This window comes from Peromyscus maniculatus, chromosome 2, assembly GCF_049852395.1.
Source record: "Peromyscus maniculatus bairdii isolate BWxNUB_F1_BW_parent chromosome 2, HU_Pman_BW_mat_3.1, whole genome shotgun sequence".
Taxonomy (NCBI): domain Eukaryota; kingdom Metazoa; phylum Chordata; class Mammalia; order Rodentia; family Cricetidae; genus Peromyscus; species Peromyscus maniculatus.
The window spans coordinates 36,730,025-36,747,109 of NC_134853.1; the positions used below are offsets into that span (position 1 = coordinate 36,730,025).

General features: G+C 43.0%; 1 protein-coding gene across 1 annotated transcript; it reads left to right on the forward strand.

The window, feature by feature from the left end:
- The first annotated feature begins 368 nt into the window (after positions 1-368).
- LOC143271729 (uncharacterized) lies at positions 369-7,023 on the forward strand. The gene is made up of 3 exons (XM_076563593.1): positions 369-412; positions 4,072-4,201; positions 5,035-7,023. The coding sequence occupies exons 1-3, from the start codon at positions 369-371 to the stop codon at positions 5,941-5,943; spliced, it is 1,083 nt and encodes a 360-aa protein (XP_076419708.1). The 3' UTR covers positions 5,944-7,023.
- Positions 7,024-17,085: the final 10,062 nt, after the last annotated feature.

The following is a 17,085-nucleotide window of genomic DNA, read 5'->3' on the forward strand; positions in this document are numbered from 1 at the left end:
GCAAGGTAAATGCCTAGCATACCATGAGGAAAAATAGTGTGTTGAAAGCATTTTGCCTAAGCATAAACCAGTGCTTAATAAATCCCAGCTCAGTGGTTAGCACTCTGTAACTGGTAATTCTCAGTATCCTTACTGGAACTTCAGACCCCAACCAGGCAGAGACTGGAGATGAACGGTATTTTAGAACAGATCAGGAAATCATTGTTTCCCCTTGAATCAGCTGACTACTAACTGAACAAAGGTCCAGGTACATGCAGGTACCATATGGTGCCCAACTGGAGCCCATTTGAGAAGAATTCTGTGTCAGCATCACTGCTCTGATCTGAGCCAACCTCCACATCATAGTATCTGTAACTGTATAAGTCACAATGGCTTGCTCTCTGTCTACCAGACAGAATGGTTATTTCACAAGGTAAGGAGAGTAATATCCTTAGGTGCTGAGTATAAATACTAGGTCTCCAAATTATATCTGTTGAATGAACAAATAGGTGATGCTATCAATGCATTCATACTAATACATGAGTGTTAGTTACTCTGTTGTTGATATAGCATACATTTTCAATCCATTAGAGCCGTTTACCAACACCAAATGCTTTGTATAATGTGTGTGAGCTAACTGGGGGATGATCTTAGGTCAGGGACATCCAGTTCCCCTCATGGCAAAGGACAGCTGTACCTGCATGTCTTCTGTGTATACTATTTATTTGTTTTAGAAATCTCCATGGAAAAAAACTTTCCCCTTGTAATTTTCAGGACCACAGGAATTTGACAACATGCCAAAAATATTAAATACAATTAGATCAGCTCTCATGTGTTTAGTATTGTGCCAAGAACACTTTTTCCTCAAAGGTATTTTGAGTATAATGCCTTCCTGAATAAATAGGATCTACATCCAACTTATATTTGTTATAGTTAGAATTATTTAAATTATTAATTCTTCATTAAAGCCTCCTTGTAGAGTGAGTTTAAGATTAATGGCTTTGAATATAATTTATAAAATATTCATATACAATGAAAGGAATTTCCAGTGAGCTGAAAAACTAAGATCGAATACTTTAGAAAGGACAGCTATTTGCCCTGAAATACACAAATCTGAAATGTATCCATTGGATATTTTTATTTCTATCTTAATGTGCTGCCTACAGTTGACAATCAGGAATATCATATCTTTCTAGTTTCTTTTTTTTTCTTTCTTTTTTTTTTTAGTTTTTTGAGACAGGGTTTCTCTGTGTAGCTTTGCACCTTTCCTGGAACTCACTTGGTAGCCCAGGCTGGCCTTGAACTCACAGAGATCAGCCTGCCTCTGCCTCCCAAGTGCTGGGATTAAAGGCGTGTGCCACCACCGCCCAGCCTAGTTTCATTTTTAACTATTTTTGAAGTTGATATAGATATTCTTAAATGGCTTATATTTATTTACATATGCTCTCTATTGTTTCATTTTACATTTTTACAGTACGCTTCTCAATTTTTGATAGAAAATGTTATTTTCACAAGAGCAACTACGAAAAGAACTTTTAGGCCAACACATACAGTCTAGGTTAAATAAAATAGTTCTGTACCAATCAGTTACACATGCCAAGTACATTTTATTTAGCTATATTTTATTTTATGAAAGTATCTTGGAAATGAGAATTAGTGATAAGAATGAGGTTTAGAGGCATTTCAAGAATGTGTGTTCTCTGTCACACAAAGAGGTTTATTCTGTTGAGACATCATACTGGGGACTTACTTAGTTTATCTGTATTCATCAAAACACAAATGTCTCTCAATCAGGATGGACAAAAGCTGTGTAACCCACAGATGGCCAGCTAGGCTCTCATTGATGTGACTTCGTACACCTTATCCTCTCCCCAGATCAAAGAGGTACCTCTCAGCCTGGAATTAAATATTTACCTTCAGATCTTCCCAGTTACCTAACACAGCCACTCGGTTTGCTGTTTCATAGTGAACCAGCTTTTGTGGTTCCTCCCGTGGTTCTCTCATTTGATCTAACCTCTCTGCCTCCTGAAGAAATCGGTAAAGTACTGCTCCCTACATAGACCAAAAATAGGTCTGTAAATCTAAGAATTTAGAGAAGACAGAATAGGCAATGACTAAACCAACATTGAACAATGGGAACATGCATAGCTTTAACAACTAAGTTGAAGGTATACATTAATATATTATACACAAATGTTAATCTCTGTGTTACACAGGCACAAAACAAATTACAAGTATATGTTTGTTTTATAATAGTGAGTCTTGCACACTGATAGATGTTTTGAAAATCTAGTGAATGGAATAGACCTTCTCTGCAGAAAACCTTCCCTTTTCTTGTGATGTTGGGGACTAAAGCAGAGCCTTGCACAATCTAGGAAAGCATTCTACTGCTGAGCTATGTTTACAACCCAAAAAACTAATTTGCACTTGTATTGGCACGCCAAAAATTCATCATCAGAATAAACACTACGATAAATGAATAGGCAGGATTACCCTTGAATGTTGTTTCCCTCTGAACAGTCTCTATTCCCTATTCTATGGAGCCAATTGCTAGTGATGAGGCATGAAATAGGAGAGGGAATTGTAAGTCTGTTGCACAGTGGCAAAAAATTTTGATTATACACAATTTTAAAAAAGCTCACTCATGAACTGAATTTGAGACATTTTATTTCGTGCATGAATACTGTGAGTAACTGAAAGACCCCCGCTCCATTATGAGGACATGGGGCTTTGGGCCAATGAAATGCTCCCCCCCATAACTTAGCCTAAGAAACGCCATTCTGCAGGAATCAGAAAAACAGGAGTTCACAGCTGTGACTAACTAGCCAGCCGGCCTTGGAAGAAAAAGATAACTATGGCCAGCCATCGGGCCTAAGATAGGGGATAATTGGGTCAGCGGCCTTGGGAGTAAGACAGTTGATATTTTATGGCGGGCCCCTGGCCTTGAAGAATAAGCAGCTGGCCTGGACAAGGCCAAATCAGCCACACACATACGACCCCAAGTTCACCCTGGCCTTCTTTGAAACAACCAATAGGGACCCTGTAACTATGCTTCTCGCTTCTGTAACCGCGCCTCTGCCCCTGGGATCCCATAAAAAGTCCCCCTTGCCCTAGGAAAGCGCGCAAGTCCTCCAAGAGACTTCGCCCCAGGTACCTGGTCTAAATAAACCCTCTTGCTTTTGCATCTGATCTGTGGTTTCGGTGTGTTCCTTGGGTTTGGGGTCTCTCCCGGAGGAAGATCTCAGCCAGGGGTCTTTCATTTGGTGGCCCGTACGGGGAAGGAGACCCCTCCCTGAAACCACCGACCCACCATCAGGAGGTAAGCCGGCCGGCCTTGATTTATGTCATCCCTGTCCAGTCTGAGGGTTGTCTGTTTGTCTGAATGTTAAATGTTGTTTGTTTGTCTCCGCGCCTGCGTCTGATAATCTGTCTGTGTCAGTGGATCTGAAAGAGGAGGCCGACGGGCCTGGACTTCGCCGCTGAACCCTGGGAGACGTCCCAGGGGAATCTGGAACCCTGAAAGAAGTTCCACGAAAATCTGTAGTGCCCTCTGAGGCACGATCTGTAGTGCCCTCTGTGGCACGGTCTGAAGACCCCTCCGGGGGCACGGTTTAAAGACCCCTCCGGGGGCACGGTTTAAAGACCCCTCTGGGGGCACGGTTTTTCTGGTTTTGCTTTCGGTTTGGAACCGAAGCCACGCAGCGAGTGTTAGTCTTATTTATATTGGTCTGTCGTTTTTTGTTTTCTGTTTAACCGTTCTCCTCCTAGAAACAGCCATAGGACAGACTGTCACCACCCCCTTGAGCCTCATGCTTAAACACTGGTCAGACGTAAAGACACAAGCCAACAACAAAGGAGTCGTAATCAAAAAAAAAAAAAAATAGATCACTCTTTGCGAGGCCGATTAGGTTAAAATAGATGTAAGATGACCTCGTCAGGGAACCTTTAACCTCAGTCTTATTTCACAGGTGGAGGGAAAAGTTTTTGCTTCCAGTCCCCATGGCCACCCGGACCAGGTCCCATACATTGCCATGTGGAGACTCCTGACAACAGAACCTCCCCCATGGGTTAAGCCGTTTCGCTTCCCCTCAGCCCCCCCCCCCCCGACAGCGCCGGAGGGACCGGCGGTTCCTGCAGCGGCCCCCAAACAGCGGAGGATAAAGTTCCTGCTTCCTCCCCAATTGCCGGTCGCCTACGAGAAAGGCGGGACAAACCAGCGAAGGTAGGGAACACCTACGTCTCTATGGCCAGTTGCTCTTAGCGAGTCTCCAAGGGACTCTAGACCCCCTACCGATTCGGCTCAGGTTACCAGAAAGAGACACCGGCAGCGCGTTTTTAAAAAAGACTTAGAGAGACACGGAGAGAGAGGAAAAACAAACAAACAAAAAAAAAAAAGGTCCTGGCCACTGTAATGTCTCAGGGACAGGTCAGAGAGAGAGTTAGGAAGTTAGGACGGGAGATCAAAAAAGAACACTGCTTGACAAAGACAAAGTGCTTACTGTAAACAGAGAGGACATTGGGCTCATGACTGATCAAAAAAAAAAAGCCTCAAGGGTCTCGGAGACCTAAGCCAAGGGTCCTCAATCTGGAAGATTAAAAAGGTCACGGCCAGGAGCGCCCCCCCCCCCAGCCCAGGCTAACTCTCAAGATGGGGGGGGCAGCCAATGACCTTCCTAGTGGACACCGGGGCTCAACATTCAGTCCTGACCCATACCGGAAGCTCTCTCAGTGACCGCACAGCTTTGGTCCAGGGGGCCACAGGTAACAGGAGGTATCAAAGGACCACCAAAAAAAAAAAAGGTTCAGCTGGCATCTGGACAGGACCCAAAGGGACCCCCCCTACAAGTCCTAGCCCTTTAAACTGTTCGTGGACGAGAACTCAGGCTTTGCAAAAGAAATGCTGGTACAGAGACTGGGGCCATAAAAGCCCGGTAGCTGCAGGATGGCCTGCCCCCTGTCTGCGCGGGGAAGCTGCCATTGCTGTTTTGCTCAAGGATGCAGGGAAACTGACTTTGGGACAGCCATTAACTGTGTTATCCTCCCATGCGGTGAAAGCTCTGGTCCAGCAGCCCCCAGATCAAATGGTGTTCAGACCAGTTGTCTCCCTCAACCCCGCAACCCTGCTGCCTGGTACACGGATGGGAGCAGCTTCCTCCAAGAAGAAGAACGGAGGGCCGGAGCAGCCGTCACCACCGAATCGGAGATAGTTTGGACCTCACCACTGCCACCTGGAACATCGGCCCAAAAGGCAGAGCTGATCGCGCTGACCCAGGCCCTCCGGATGGCGGAAGCCCGGAGGACCAGGAACTAACAAAAGAAAATGGGGGCGAAATGGAGCCCCGAGCGACAAGCTTACATCATAGATGGACAGAGGCCTTGCCTACCAAGAAAAAGACCGCTAACGTGGTAACCAAAAAACTCCTAGATGACATCTTTCCCAGGTATGAAATACCCCAGATATTGGGGTCAGACAATGGGCCCGCCTTTGTCTCCCAGGTAAGTCAGGAGGTGGCCAGGCTACTGGGGATCGATTGGAAACTTCATTGTGCATACAGCCCCCAGAGCTCAGGACAGGTAAAACGTACAAATAAAACCATTAAGGAGACTTTAACCAAATTAACGCTTACAACTGGCACTAGAGATTGGGTGCTCCTACTCCCCCTAGCCCTTTACCGAGCCCGGAACACTCCTGGGCCTCATGGCCTAACCCCGTTCGAGATCATGTATGGGGCTCCCCCACCAATTGTAAATTTCCTTTACTCTGATATCTCCTCTTTTGCCACTAGCCCTCCAATTGATGCAAAAGACGGTGTAGAAACCCCTGCCTGCCGGGAGCAACTGAACCGCCCGGTGGTGCCTCACCCATTCAAGATTGGGGACTCTGTCTGGGTCCGACGCCATCAATCTAGGAACCTAGAGCCGAGGTTGACGGGACAGCAGCTTGGGTCCACACGTCGCATGTAAAGGCTGCCAAGGAACCCGACGAAGCTGAGGGCACCGAGACATCTAGTTCAACGCTCTCCAAACCCACTAAAGATAAGACTCACCCGGGGGTCCCCTTGATCCCCCTAATAGTCCTCCTGACATTGGGAGGGGCATCACCAGAGAGCCTGTTTCCCTGACGCTGGCCCTGTTACTGGGAAAAATTACCATGGGCGGAATAACTGCTGGGTAGATACAAGACTGCAGCCCTTATAGAGACCGGCCAATTCAGACAGCTCCAAGTAGCCATGCTCAACAGAAAAGATTTAAAAGATAGTTCCAAAGGTCACCATGGTTTACGACCCTTGTCTCCACCATTATGGGCCCCCTAATCGTCCTCCTGCTCATTTTATTGTTTGGGTCATACATCCTCAACAGATTGGTGCAATTCATCAAGGATAAGGTTTCTGTTGCCCAGGCTTTGATCCTAACCCAGCAATATCAGAGGCTCAGACAGTCAGAGATAGAGTTAACCCCTTATTCTCCATCCTAAAATGAAAGATTTCATTTGGTACAAAAGAAAATGGGGGAATGAAAGACCCCCGCTCCATTATGAGGACATGGGGCTTTGGGCCAATGAAATGCTCCCCCCCATAACTTAGCCTAAGAAACGCCATTCTGCAGGAATCAGAAAAACAGGAGTTCACAGCTGTGACTAACTAGCCAGCCGGCCTTGGAAGAAAAAGATAACTATGGCCAGCCATCGGGCCTAAGATAGGGGATAATTGGGTCAGCGGCCTTGGGAGTAAGACAGTTGATATTTTATGGCGGGCCCCTGGCCTTGAAGAATAAGCAGCTGGCCTGGACAAGGCCAAATCAGCCACACACATACGACCCCAAGTTCACCCTGGCCTTCTTTGAAACAACCAATAGGGACCCTGTAACTATGCTTCTCGCTTCTGTAACCGCGCCTCTGCCCCTGGGATCCCATAAAAAGTCCCCCTTGCCCTAGGAAAGCGCGCAAGTCCTCCAAGAGACTTCGCCCCAGGTACCTGGTCTAAATAAACCCTCTTGCTTTTGCATCTGATCTGTGGTTTCGGTGTGTTCCTTGGGTTTGGGGTCTCTCCCGGAGGAAGATCTCAGCCAGGGGTCTTTCATAACCATCATGGTGTTAAAAAATTCTGGTTAGATTACTTTTCCAACCATGCCTCCAATTTTATTGTGTTGCCTTGTGTGTCAGATAGAGACAGAGAATCTTGTATCAGATACACCAGTACATCAATAGTTTATCTATTGGTCAAAACATTCCCTTTGGGTTTCTAATCATTCTACTGGACAGAATATTAAAATACCCACCTGAGATTTATCAAAACATTTACTGAGAACTTAGCTTCTTTCTCTACCTGAGGGGAACCTGCTATGCCCCCTTTCATAGGCTCCTTGGAATAGCCCCTGTGTGCTGAGATAGGCTAACTACCTTAAAGACTTTCTGGTCACTAGCAGAGTCCAAAGTAAACAGAATTTTCAGTACAGGAGGCAGTAAGCATGCCTTTGGGAAAACAGCAGATTACAAAAGCAACTGGCCACACCTCCCTACTTCCTATTCGTTGTCTGGCTCTAAAACTCTGCCTGAACCAGAGGGCTACAATGGAGATGGTCAGACACCCACATACCAAAAGTATAAAGTTGACCTGTTTGCTTTTTGGAAATCAAGATCAAACTTTAATTATTGCTTTCTATGATACATTAAAGTGTTTTTATCCAATACCTTGTCAGAGGACATCAACTGTTGATCATCCTAAAGAAATATTTCTAAAAATAAAACTCAGTGTGATTTTAAGCAGAATTAACTGGGAAATAAAGTTTTCCAAGTTTGGAGTTGCTTTCATGATAAAACAAAAGAAAGAATGCTCACCTTCCCAAATAAATATTGATACCCTACAAATGTTTCCACCATGTTTTAAGAGGGATGTCCTTTAGAGTAGAGTTTCTCAACTGTCCCAATGCTGCAGCTCCTTAATATAGTTCTTCGTGTTGTGGTGACCTCTAACCATAAAATTATTTTCATTGATACTTCACAACTGGAGTTTTGCTATCATTATGAATCACAATATAAATATTTGTCTTTTTTTCCTATGGTTTTAGATAGCCCTTGTGAAATCATCATTTGACCCCCAAAAGGGTCACAATCTACAAGTTGAGAAATGCTGCTCTAATGAAAACTAAATTTCTATTTAAGTTTCAACCTTCCACTCACACCCTAGGAAGATTTTTTATCTGTATATCCACACAATGTGCCTGAAAAATGAGCATGTGGTTGCTGCTCCTGCAAAAGAGAAATTGGAAGTGGATACTCTGGTTTTGAAAGAGGGTTTAGGAACAACAGGTGTCAGATTCAGATTACCTCCTTTCCTGACCTCTGACCTCTTGTATGTATCAGTGAAAGGAATATGCTCTATGAGATGGGATTCCTCCTAAGCAAGTGTTGTCCTAACCAGCCCAGTTCTGCAGTGTTTACAGCTTGAGAATGCTAACCTCACATGACATGCTCGACTAGACTGGTTTGAGGGTTTTTTTTTCCCTGTCATATAGGCCATTCCCTCTTTTTTCCTATGTTCAACTTTCAAGGTCTATGATTTCATTTGATCAAGCAGCTTCAAACATGATGGCTCAGGATTTGGATGGGTTACATAGAGAAGTAGCATGGTGGCCAGTTAATGTATGGGCCTCTACAGTGCTATGTTAAGTTTATAATTGGTTTTTGGGGGACGAGGTCCCATTTTCAACCACAAAATGGTGCTTCACTCAGCAACAGAGGGTGGGCCTCTCTGGTACCTTCTTCATCTTGAAGACATTGTTGGCGACTGTCAAGACAGGAGGTTGGGCAGGTCAGTGTCTCCAGGAACTAAAGAGTTAAGACAGCAAGCAAGCATCACACTATTTACTCCTCATGCCTGGTTTTTCTCCTCTGTCCTGTGACAGTTTCTTAGTCTCTCTTTATCTTTCATGTCATTGAAGGAACTCTGTACTGACAGACTGTATTGACAATACAACAAGGGCTCCAGACTGTCTGGTTTTGATTGATGCTTCATGATTATGCTTGAATAGATGAATACGGGACATACCAATTTGCCTGACTTTGCTATTTCCCCTTCCTTTCTCTTCAATCTATTTTCTCAACACAGCCTTTGGGAACATGGGTGGTAGGGAGGTGTCAGCAGCCTCCAGCAGGTTAGTGCGTCCTTAAAGTCCCCCTCCTGCCTCCCTGAGCACCAGTTCTGTCAGAAATGCTACTGTCTCAGAAAGAACTAGTCACAGCCAGCACCTTAGAATGTTACTAAATCAATAGTCCAGTTAGCTCCTGAAGCAGCCCTATAAGTTTCATGGTTCTTCGGCCCTAGCTGCTTGAGGATTATGGACAGCTACTTGAACAAGCAGATTGGTCTCCAAGGGCACACTGAAACAGAAAGTTCCAAGTACCACAATTGTCTTATTGCAAAGATGAGTCAGATGGAAAGAGAGGGAACCAAGCTTTGAATTTGAGTATAGAAGATATATATATATATATATATATATATATATATATATATATATATATATATATATATATATATATATATGAACAGCTCTAAATAATCTACTCTTTCCTGAGGGAGAATGTGTACTTTTAGGTTTTGTTTTCTTAATAACTTTAATTTGAGAATGCTTTTGGAATTTGAAGGGTACAGAATATATCACCAGTGACAATGACACCACATTGCCTGAGGCTGACAGTAACTGACAAGAAACAGTTCTAGGAAAACCTCTCTCTCTCTCTCTCTCTCTCTCTCTCTCTCTCTCTCTCCCTCTCCCTCTCCCTCTCCCTCTCCCTCTCCCTCTTTCTCTCCCTCCCTCCCTCCCTCTTTCTCTCTTTGCCTAGCAATTTACAGTGATCTTCTTTCCCTGACTTTACCAGCAAAAACAACAGGTTGCTCATAAATGACCATTAAGATCCTTGCCAGAGCAGGAACAGAGGGAGGAATCTGCAATGAAACTGTTAACCAGCTGTTACCACTCTCTCCCATGGATTTGCTTCCTGTGGTTTCTACTCTAGAGACTGAAAGACTTATTCATTTGTCTTTTCTATTCCCTAAAGCACGTTATTCTTTCTAAAAGATTATGTAAGAAACAGAAATCAAAACCACCTCTTCGAGATGAACTAATTTCTCTGGGTACCCACTCTGTATACATGAAATGCACCTGCTAATGGCTTCCTGTCTGCTTTTCTCTTGTGATAGAGATCACAGCTGGAAACCCAAAGGCTTAGAGGGAGACAGCATTTTCTCCCCCTGTGATTTTCAAGATTGTTAAACATCCTCCACTGTCTGCCTGCGTTCCTCTTACCTGGTATTCCCATTGTTAACATCTAAGGCTGCCATGGTGTAATTGTCAACCTAAGGAAAAGGATGCTATTAAGTGAGGGGACCCTTGCCTCATTTGGATCCACCAAGTTTTCCATCCATCTCCACTTTTTGTCCCAGAATTCAGTTCAAAGCATCGCATTTCATTTACTCTGTATGTCCTCTCCTTCCCCTCTGTTCTGTGTGTCCCTCTTTGTCTTTCACGTCCCAAGTTGCACTGGCAGCTTGACAAGGGCTTCAGACCGTCTGGTTCTGTCTCTCCTAGGATTATGTTTGAGCCACTGGCATTTGGACTGTCACACAAGGTATGGAACATGAGATTCTGTGACATCCCTGGTGTTGTTAACTTTCATCGTTTGATTAAGGAGTGTCTGCCAGGGTCTCTACTTCATGTCTCTTCTCTGTGTTTTCCCAGTTCTATTGTTTAGAAAAGAGTCACTAGGCCTCATCCATGTTCAAGGAGTTTGTGGATGTGGGAAGTGAGTCCCATGCCTGTGAATATAGGGAATATTGTTTACAATAAGGAAGAATTACCTTTTCTTTTGTATTTGCTCGACCGTTTTTAGTACAGTTATGTTTAGTATTTATTTCACAATTTGGAGCAGAAGTGAATCTGTTTAAGTGTCATAAAACACAGCCCTCATCCTTTGGGACCACCCCAAGCACAGCCCTGGGCCAGGCTTTGGAGCTGGTGTAGAAAGGAGCAGACTATGGCTGCCCCCAGAGAGAGGCCCATGCCCCAGCTCAAGCCCTGGATGATACATCCATTAGTGGGAATTTAGTCACAGGCTTCACCTCAGATACTTTAAGGCAGCCCACACAGCCATTTCCTTTATTACTTGGTGCTGTATGTTAGCTGGCTGGCCTCAGTCAGTTAATGAACAGGCTCTGATTACTCATGGGGATGAAACTCAGCTTCATAAGGAAGCCTGGGCACACACTTGGTGAAAAATCAAGCCATCACTGTCTTCCTTTTTTATTTCGGGGACAGCAGGAATTTGATGATTGAACTCAAGCCAGAAATCCCTCTTTTTCCCCATAAGAATCTTTAGCTTGTTAAATCATGGCCAAACCATCTAATCGCCTAGCAGGATAGTTTCAAATGATTTTTTTTTTAAATAATAAAAGTGCGCAGGTTTGTCTGTATCCCAGGGTTTTCTTCTAAACTGTTTTAATAGAAGTTTAGAAGCTTGGGTCATACTAAAAGATGACACTGAGTGATGACCATAGCCTGGGTTTGTTAAGCCTAATGGCTGCCTGTTCTGTGAATTATAACACAGTTTTCAGTTAGAGAACCTGGGACTGAGGCATGAATAATTGCATTTAGGTAACAGACTCAGGCTGAGCAAAGAGATTATTATTTTATTTTATTTGTTGTTGCTGCTCTGAAATAGGAATTTAAGAATCTCTAAGGTCTGTCAGTTGTCCAAGTACCTGAAAAGAAGACATGGACTAAAATCCAGACCAAATGGGGCTTTCCCCTGGAAAGAGAGAGACAACAGGCAGAAAATGTCCCTGCCTTCTCTTCTTTCCCTAACCTCCATGTCATTGCCAAACCCATGGGCCCCACAGATCCAGGGCTGAAGTTAGGGTTACTGTAGGAGTGTGGGCAGGAGACAGATGGGGTCTGAATCCAACCAGCTGTAATGAGGGCAGACCCTGGGAAAGTTATGTCAGCACAGCGGGACGACACAAGTAGAGAGGATTAGAGAAGAAGCCAGGAATAAAACTACATCTTTATTGGATATATAGAGAAAACAGAAAAGGGGCTGGGGGTGGCATTGACTATCACTCTTAAAGGCACTAGTGTGAGTTGCCTAAGGGAAGTAACTTTATTGTGTTATATAAAAGTCTATTCTTATTCTTGGTGGATACATGATGAAATACTTAGAGGACAAACATTCCAATGCTAGAATCACTTCTCAAATGGTTCAACCAAAAAATAAACAAATATAGACATACACAATCCATCACATGCAGAGAAGGAGGAAGAGGGAGACATAGATGAAATACAATGGTTTTCATTATGCTTTTTCTTATCTCTCTTCTAGAAACTGAACTTTTCAAGATTAAATATTAAGTCATGAGAAAATGAGACACAACGATGTGACTATGTGTGTGCTGGGAGACATTTTCAAAGTTGTGTGGAATTTTGTGAGTAATCACAGCTCAGAAAGGCTTCAGTGGCAGTCTCGTTTACTCTTCCATGCTTTTGGAGTTAAAATTGTAGAGATTCTTTTCTGAGCCTCCATTGGCCTTAAGGCAAGAGCCTGGGTTATAGTTATATAGCTTTATTTGTAATCAAAGTGGAGATGTAGTAGGGCAAGTAGGTTGGGGCACACATGTGGTTGATGCCTATATTGCCTGCCTGCCTTTGTTGCTGCTACAGTGCAAAACCTGGAATGTGTAACTGCAAAATAAATGAGCCCCTTGGCCTTGGGCAAGAACAAGATGAGCCCATTGGGGCTCAAGAAGCCTCAGATGACAAATATGTCATGTGATGCAAAATAGGGAAGAAGGGCTGTCAGAAAAGAAGGTGAGCATGACTCCAGCTGATGTCCCTAAGAATCACAGATGAACCTGTCAGGCTTTGTGGAGGACAGCCTGGAGTAACAGACACCAAGGTGGCTAAAATGAAACTTGTGTCAAGAAGCCAGAGTGCATTTGAACTGCAGACTGAGTGAAGGCGGGGGTCTTAAGGATTTAAAATAAATGCTCTTTATATTGCTCAGTCTTTAGGACTTTGATTTCTTGGGACAGCATGGTCATTTGGAAAAACAATGCTGAGTAGTCGAATGTGGACAAAGACCCACGTGCAGCATCCACTGGAGACATCACAGGATAGCAAGGCTAAGAGACATACATTTGCAAATCTGCCCTGGAAACATTCACAGCAGCAGTGTCCCAAGGCAGGAGGAAGCAGAGGCCTGTTTTCAGAAGCAGGACTGCATCCACCCTTCCTCAACCCCAGGTAGGGAGTGTGACTTCCCAGGCCTTTCACTTTAATTTGCAGCTTACGGTTGGTGTTATGACAGGAAAAGCTCTAAATGTGTTCTGTATTCTGCACTAACAGTTCAGGTAATTTGAACAGTAACAGTCACATTTGCACTGTGAGCTGGTAGCACATGTGAGCTGCTTATCCTGTCAGCATTTCAAGTGGCATTGTTTGGCATGACCTTTGGAAACCATCATCCCTTTCCTCATGGCAACTACATTTACTTTTGGTCTGGCCTCCTAACATCTGTTTTCCTAGTAGTCAGTCCTAATTCACTTTTCCAGCTCTGTTGACGAAACAGATATACTTCTAGTCATTCTTCACTATGACATCCAGACCAAGGCTGAGGCATAGCACAGGGAGAATGTAACTGAGAACCATGCTGGTGTGAGCCAAGGACAAATATTTTCCTGACAAGAACGAGGGCTGGTATTGCTGTCTGAGCAAAGTAGTTCAGCATTAACTTAGCTCACGTCTATCAGCTCCATTTACTTCAAAGCATCTGTGATGTGCTATGAAGGATGCCAACCTGTATGGACGCAAAGGGGTACATCAGATTGGATCCTTTGACTCTAGTCTCCCAGTCTGTGGGATAAAGTTAGGACTATGAATTAAGTTGAACATGAGAGGCGGGCAAGGCAATTCATTTTTCAGTTTTGGTTGAATACTTGGAAGGTTTTAGTTTTTTCTTGTGACAAGCTAACTTCTATAGCCCTGAAATGTAGAAAGATCTCTTGAGGAGCAATGATAATGAAACCTCTTATCTCTTTTCTATAACTGACTTTTGATATTTTCACTCACACTCATGGCTGTTGCAATGGCCACCACCTCTGAGATCTCAGCCCTTTATCTGTACAACTTCTTCCACTTCCCTTTCTATCTACACAGCACTAGGTCTGAGATACACCAGTGAAGGGAATTTCAGCAACTCTAGTCAAGAACACTAACAATTCAGGTGAATGCAGGCTGAGGAGCCCTTGTTTGATGTGCTTGGGGTCAGCCACAGGTGTTTCAGGGTATAGATTTAAAAAAACAATTATGGATGTATAATGAGATACCATGAAGATAGGACTCAAGTCTAAACACAAAATTGACTTGTGATTCACTGAACCTTATATGCACAGCATGAGGTAACTTTATGACATTTCTATGTGACTACAACTTGTCACAAGAGGTCAGATTAGGATTTCCCCCATGTGTATCCTGATGGCTCTCAGCAAGTTTTGGAGTTTAGAGCATTTCTGATCATAGATCTTGCAATTAGGAAGCTAACTTGTACTTGAACAACTGTGAGCAGAGATGAACACACATACACTTTGAACATGAGAGAAGCTCATGACTCCCTGAAACCATCCTAACCAGTCTCAGGCCAGAACTCAAGTATCTCCAAATATTCCCAATTCCTGGGGTTCTGTCTATAATAAAAGTCATATTCCATCTACACCATCCACGCAGAGTCCATGGAATTTACTGTGAAATGTCATAAACAAAAAGTACATTTAATAAACAGAAGATTTTAATTTGAGAGGTGTGTATGGATTTGTGTAGTTTATCTTCTGTGAAATGCCAATTCAGGTCTACTTCTTCAGCTAGATTGTCTTTTATTATTAATTTTAGCAGTTCTTCATGCATCCTGGTACATTTATGAGAAAATTATGGGGACATGGGAAGGGACAAGAGCCTGATTGTAGCTCTTGCCAGATAAGAATCAAGATTTCCAACATAACTCACAGCAACGCTTGCAGTGAAGGTTTCTACCACAGGATAATAACCTCTCTCCTTTCTGTTTTCTGAAATAGGCTGTCACTATCCAGCCTTGTTTGGCCTGGAACTCACCGAGTAGATCAGACTATTCTTGAATTCTCCTGACACAACCTCCTGAGTGCTGGAATTGCAGAGATGAGCAGTCATGCTAGGCTCCAGATAACACTTCCTTTATATAAAGAGGAACAGCAGTAGCCTAAGCCGGTATGACTTTGAAGTGCAACTCTGTTTCCTTCTCAGATATTTTCTTAGAGTCTCAAAAGCTAGTCTAAGCAGTTGTTTACTGTGAGAATATCTTCTCTTCCACTTTAGTCTGTGATATAACCCATTTCATGACCTCATTTAGATTTGTCAGCAACCTCTGAAGATATAACTCAGAAGTCACCAGAATCAGTGTTGATGACTACCCTAATTGTGACTCTTCTTTGAGTCCACACCCTTGGCGTCTTCTCTCATCTTCAAGCATCTCTCCTCCTTTTATCCCTCATGCTTATATTAGAATCTACCCTAATAAACCACGCTTCATCCTGCCTGATTCTGGAATTCTTTTCTGTTGTGAGTCCAAGGACCTGCTTTGCCTGAGTGGAGGTCCCTAAATGGTAAGGATGTGAAGCTGTGTCTGTCACTGCTCATGTTACCATTAACACTGATATTTCTTTTTATTTTTTGTTTCTAATTCATTTTGTGTTGTTTTTAATAAAGAGGAGATTTTAAGTTATATCTACTTAGTTCACTAATGTTTTCTTTTTCAACTTTGTTTTTATTATATTCTTTGTGTCTTTCACATCAAGCATCTCCATTCCATACATTTCCCCACCTTTTTGTATCTACCCTTTGCCCTTACAACCTTCCCACCAAAATAAAATAAAATAAAATAAAATAAAATAAAATAAAATAAAATAAAATTTAAGAGAAAAAAAGAAGAAAAGAAAAAATGAAAAGGAAAAATCAGTCTCGTCATGGAAGCTGTAGTGTGACACAGTGAGTCATGCAGTAACCCTTTTATCCACACATCTAGTGTTCATTGTAAAGTTACTGATATGCCTTGAGGCCTCTGGCTTCTGCTACACTATCAATGCTGGGCCCTCACTGAAACTCCTCTTACTAATTTTTTCTTTATTGTTTTTGATCAAAAACGAAGCCAAACAAACAAAATCCAAAATCCTCTTTTCTAAAAACTAGTTGGCTATACAGACCTATTATATTTCTGTGCTGCTGACTGAGCACTGACATCCTTTCCTTACAGAGCTAGTATGGCTGCTCTTTTGTTGTAGAATAGATTATTGTTTAACTATGTAAAGATATGCTGCATTTGTTTATGCTACATTTGTTTAAATATATAAAGGTATGTTGCTGTTTTACCTTGCCTGGCTAAGGCACCTGCTTGGTCTAATAAAAAGCTGAATGGCCAATAGCTAGGCAGAGGAGGGGTGGGTGGGACTGGTGGGCAGAGAGAAAAGGGGAGCCAGGAACCAGCCAACCAGGGACCAGCCAGCTGTGGATCAGCCAGCCAGACATGGAGGAAGCAGGAAAGCAGGATGGACAGTACATAGATTAGGTAAATGAGCCTTGGGGCAGCACATAGATTAATAGAAATGGGTTGATTTGAGTTAAAAATAAGAGCTAGCTAGAAACAAGCCTAAGCTAAGACTGAGCATTTATAATTAATAGTAAGTCTCTGTGTCATGATTTGGGGCTGGCAGTCCAAGAAGGCCTGCTACACTCTTTATATATACAGGCTCAGTCAACATGCAGGCCGGTTTTGGACTCTTCGTTGCAGTTCCCTACCTTAATTAGTAGTTCCTGTTACTTCTTTATCTTTTTCCACATTAGAATATGCTTAGCAAATGCATTCACAACCTTGCTGGGGCATACTTGCCAATTTCATGGATTCATTGGTATGGATAGAACTGACATCTTCACTTAACTTTCCTGTAATCAAATGCAGAATGTCTTCAAATAATTTTTTAAGAGGTGTACATTTTTCCTCCATGAAAGATTCAAATATCTTTTTTTGGATCCATT

Excerpts from the sequence above, each read along its gene's own strand:
- LOC143271729 (XM_076563593.1), top strand. The coding sequence starts at position 369 with ATGGCTTGCTCTCTGTCTACCAGACAGAATGGTTATTTCACAAG. Across the intron at positions 413-4,071 it reads CAGAATGGTTATTTCACAAG|CCCCCCCCCCCCCGACAGCG; the intron begins GTAAGGAGAGTA and ends GCTTCCCCTCAG. Across the intron at positions 4,202-5,034 it reads GGCGGGACAAACCAGCGAAG|CTCTGGTCCAGCAGCCCCCA; the intron begins GTAGGGAACACC and ends ATGCGGTGAAAG.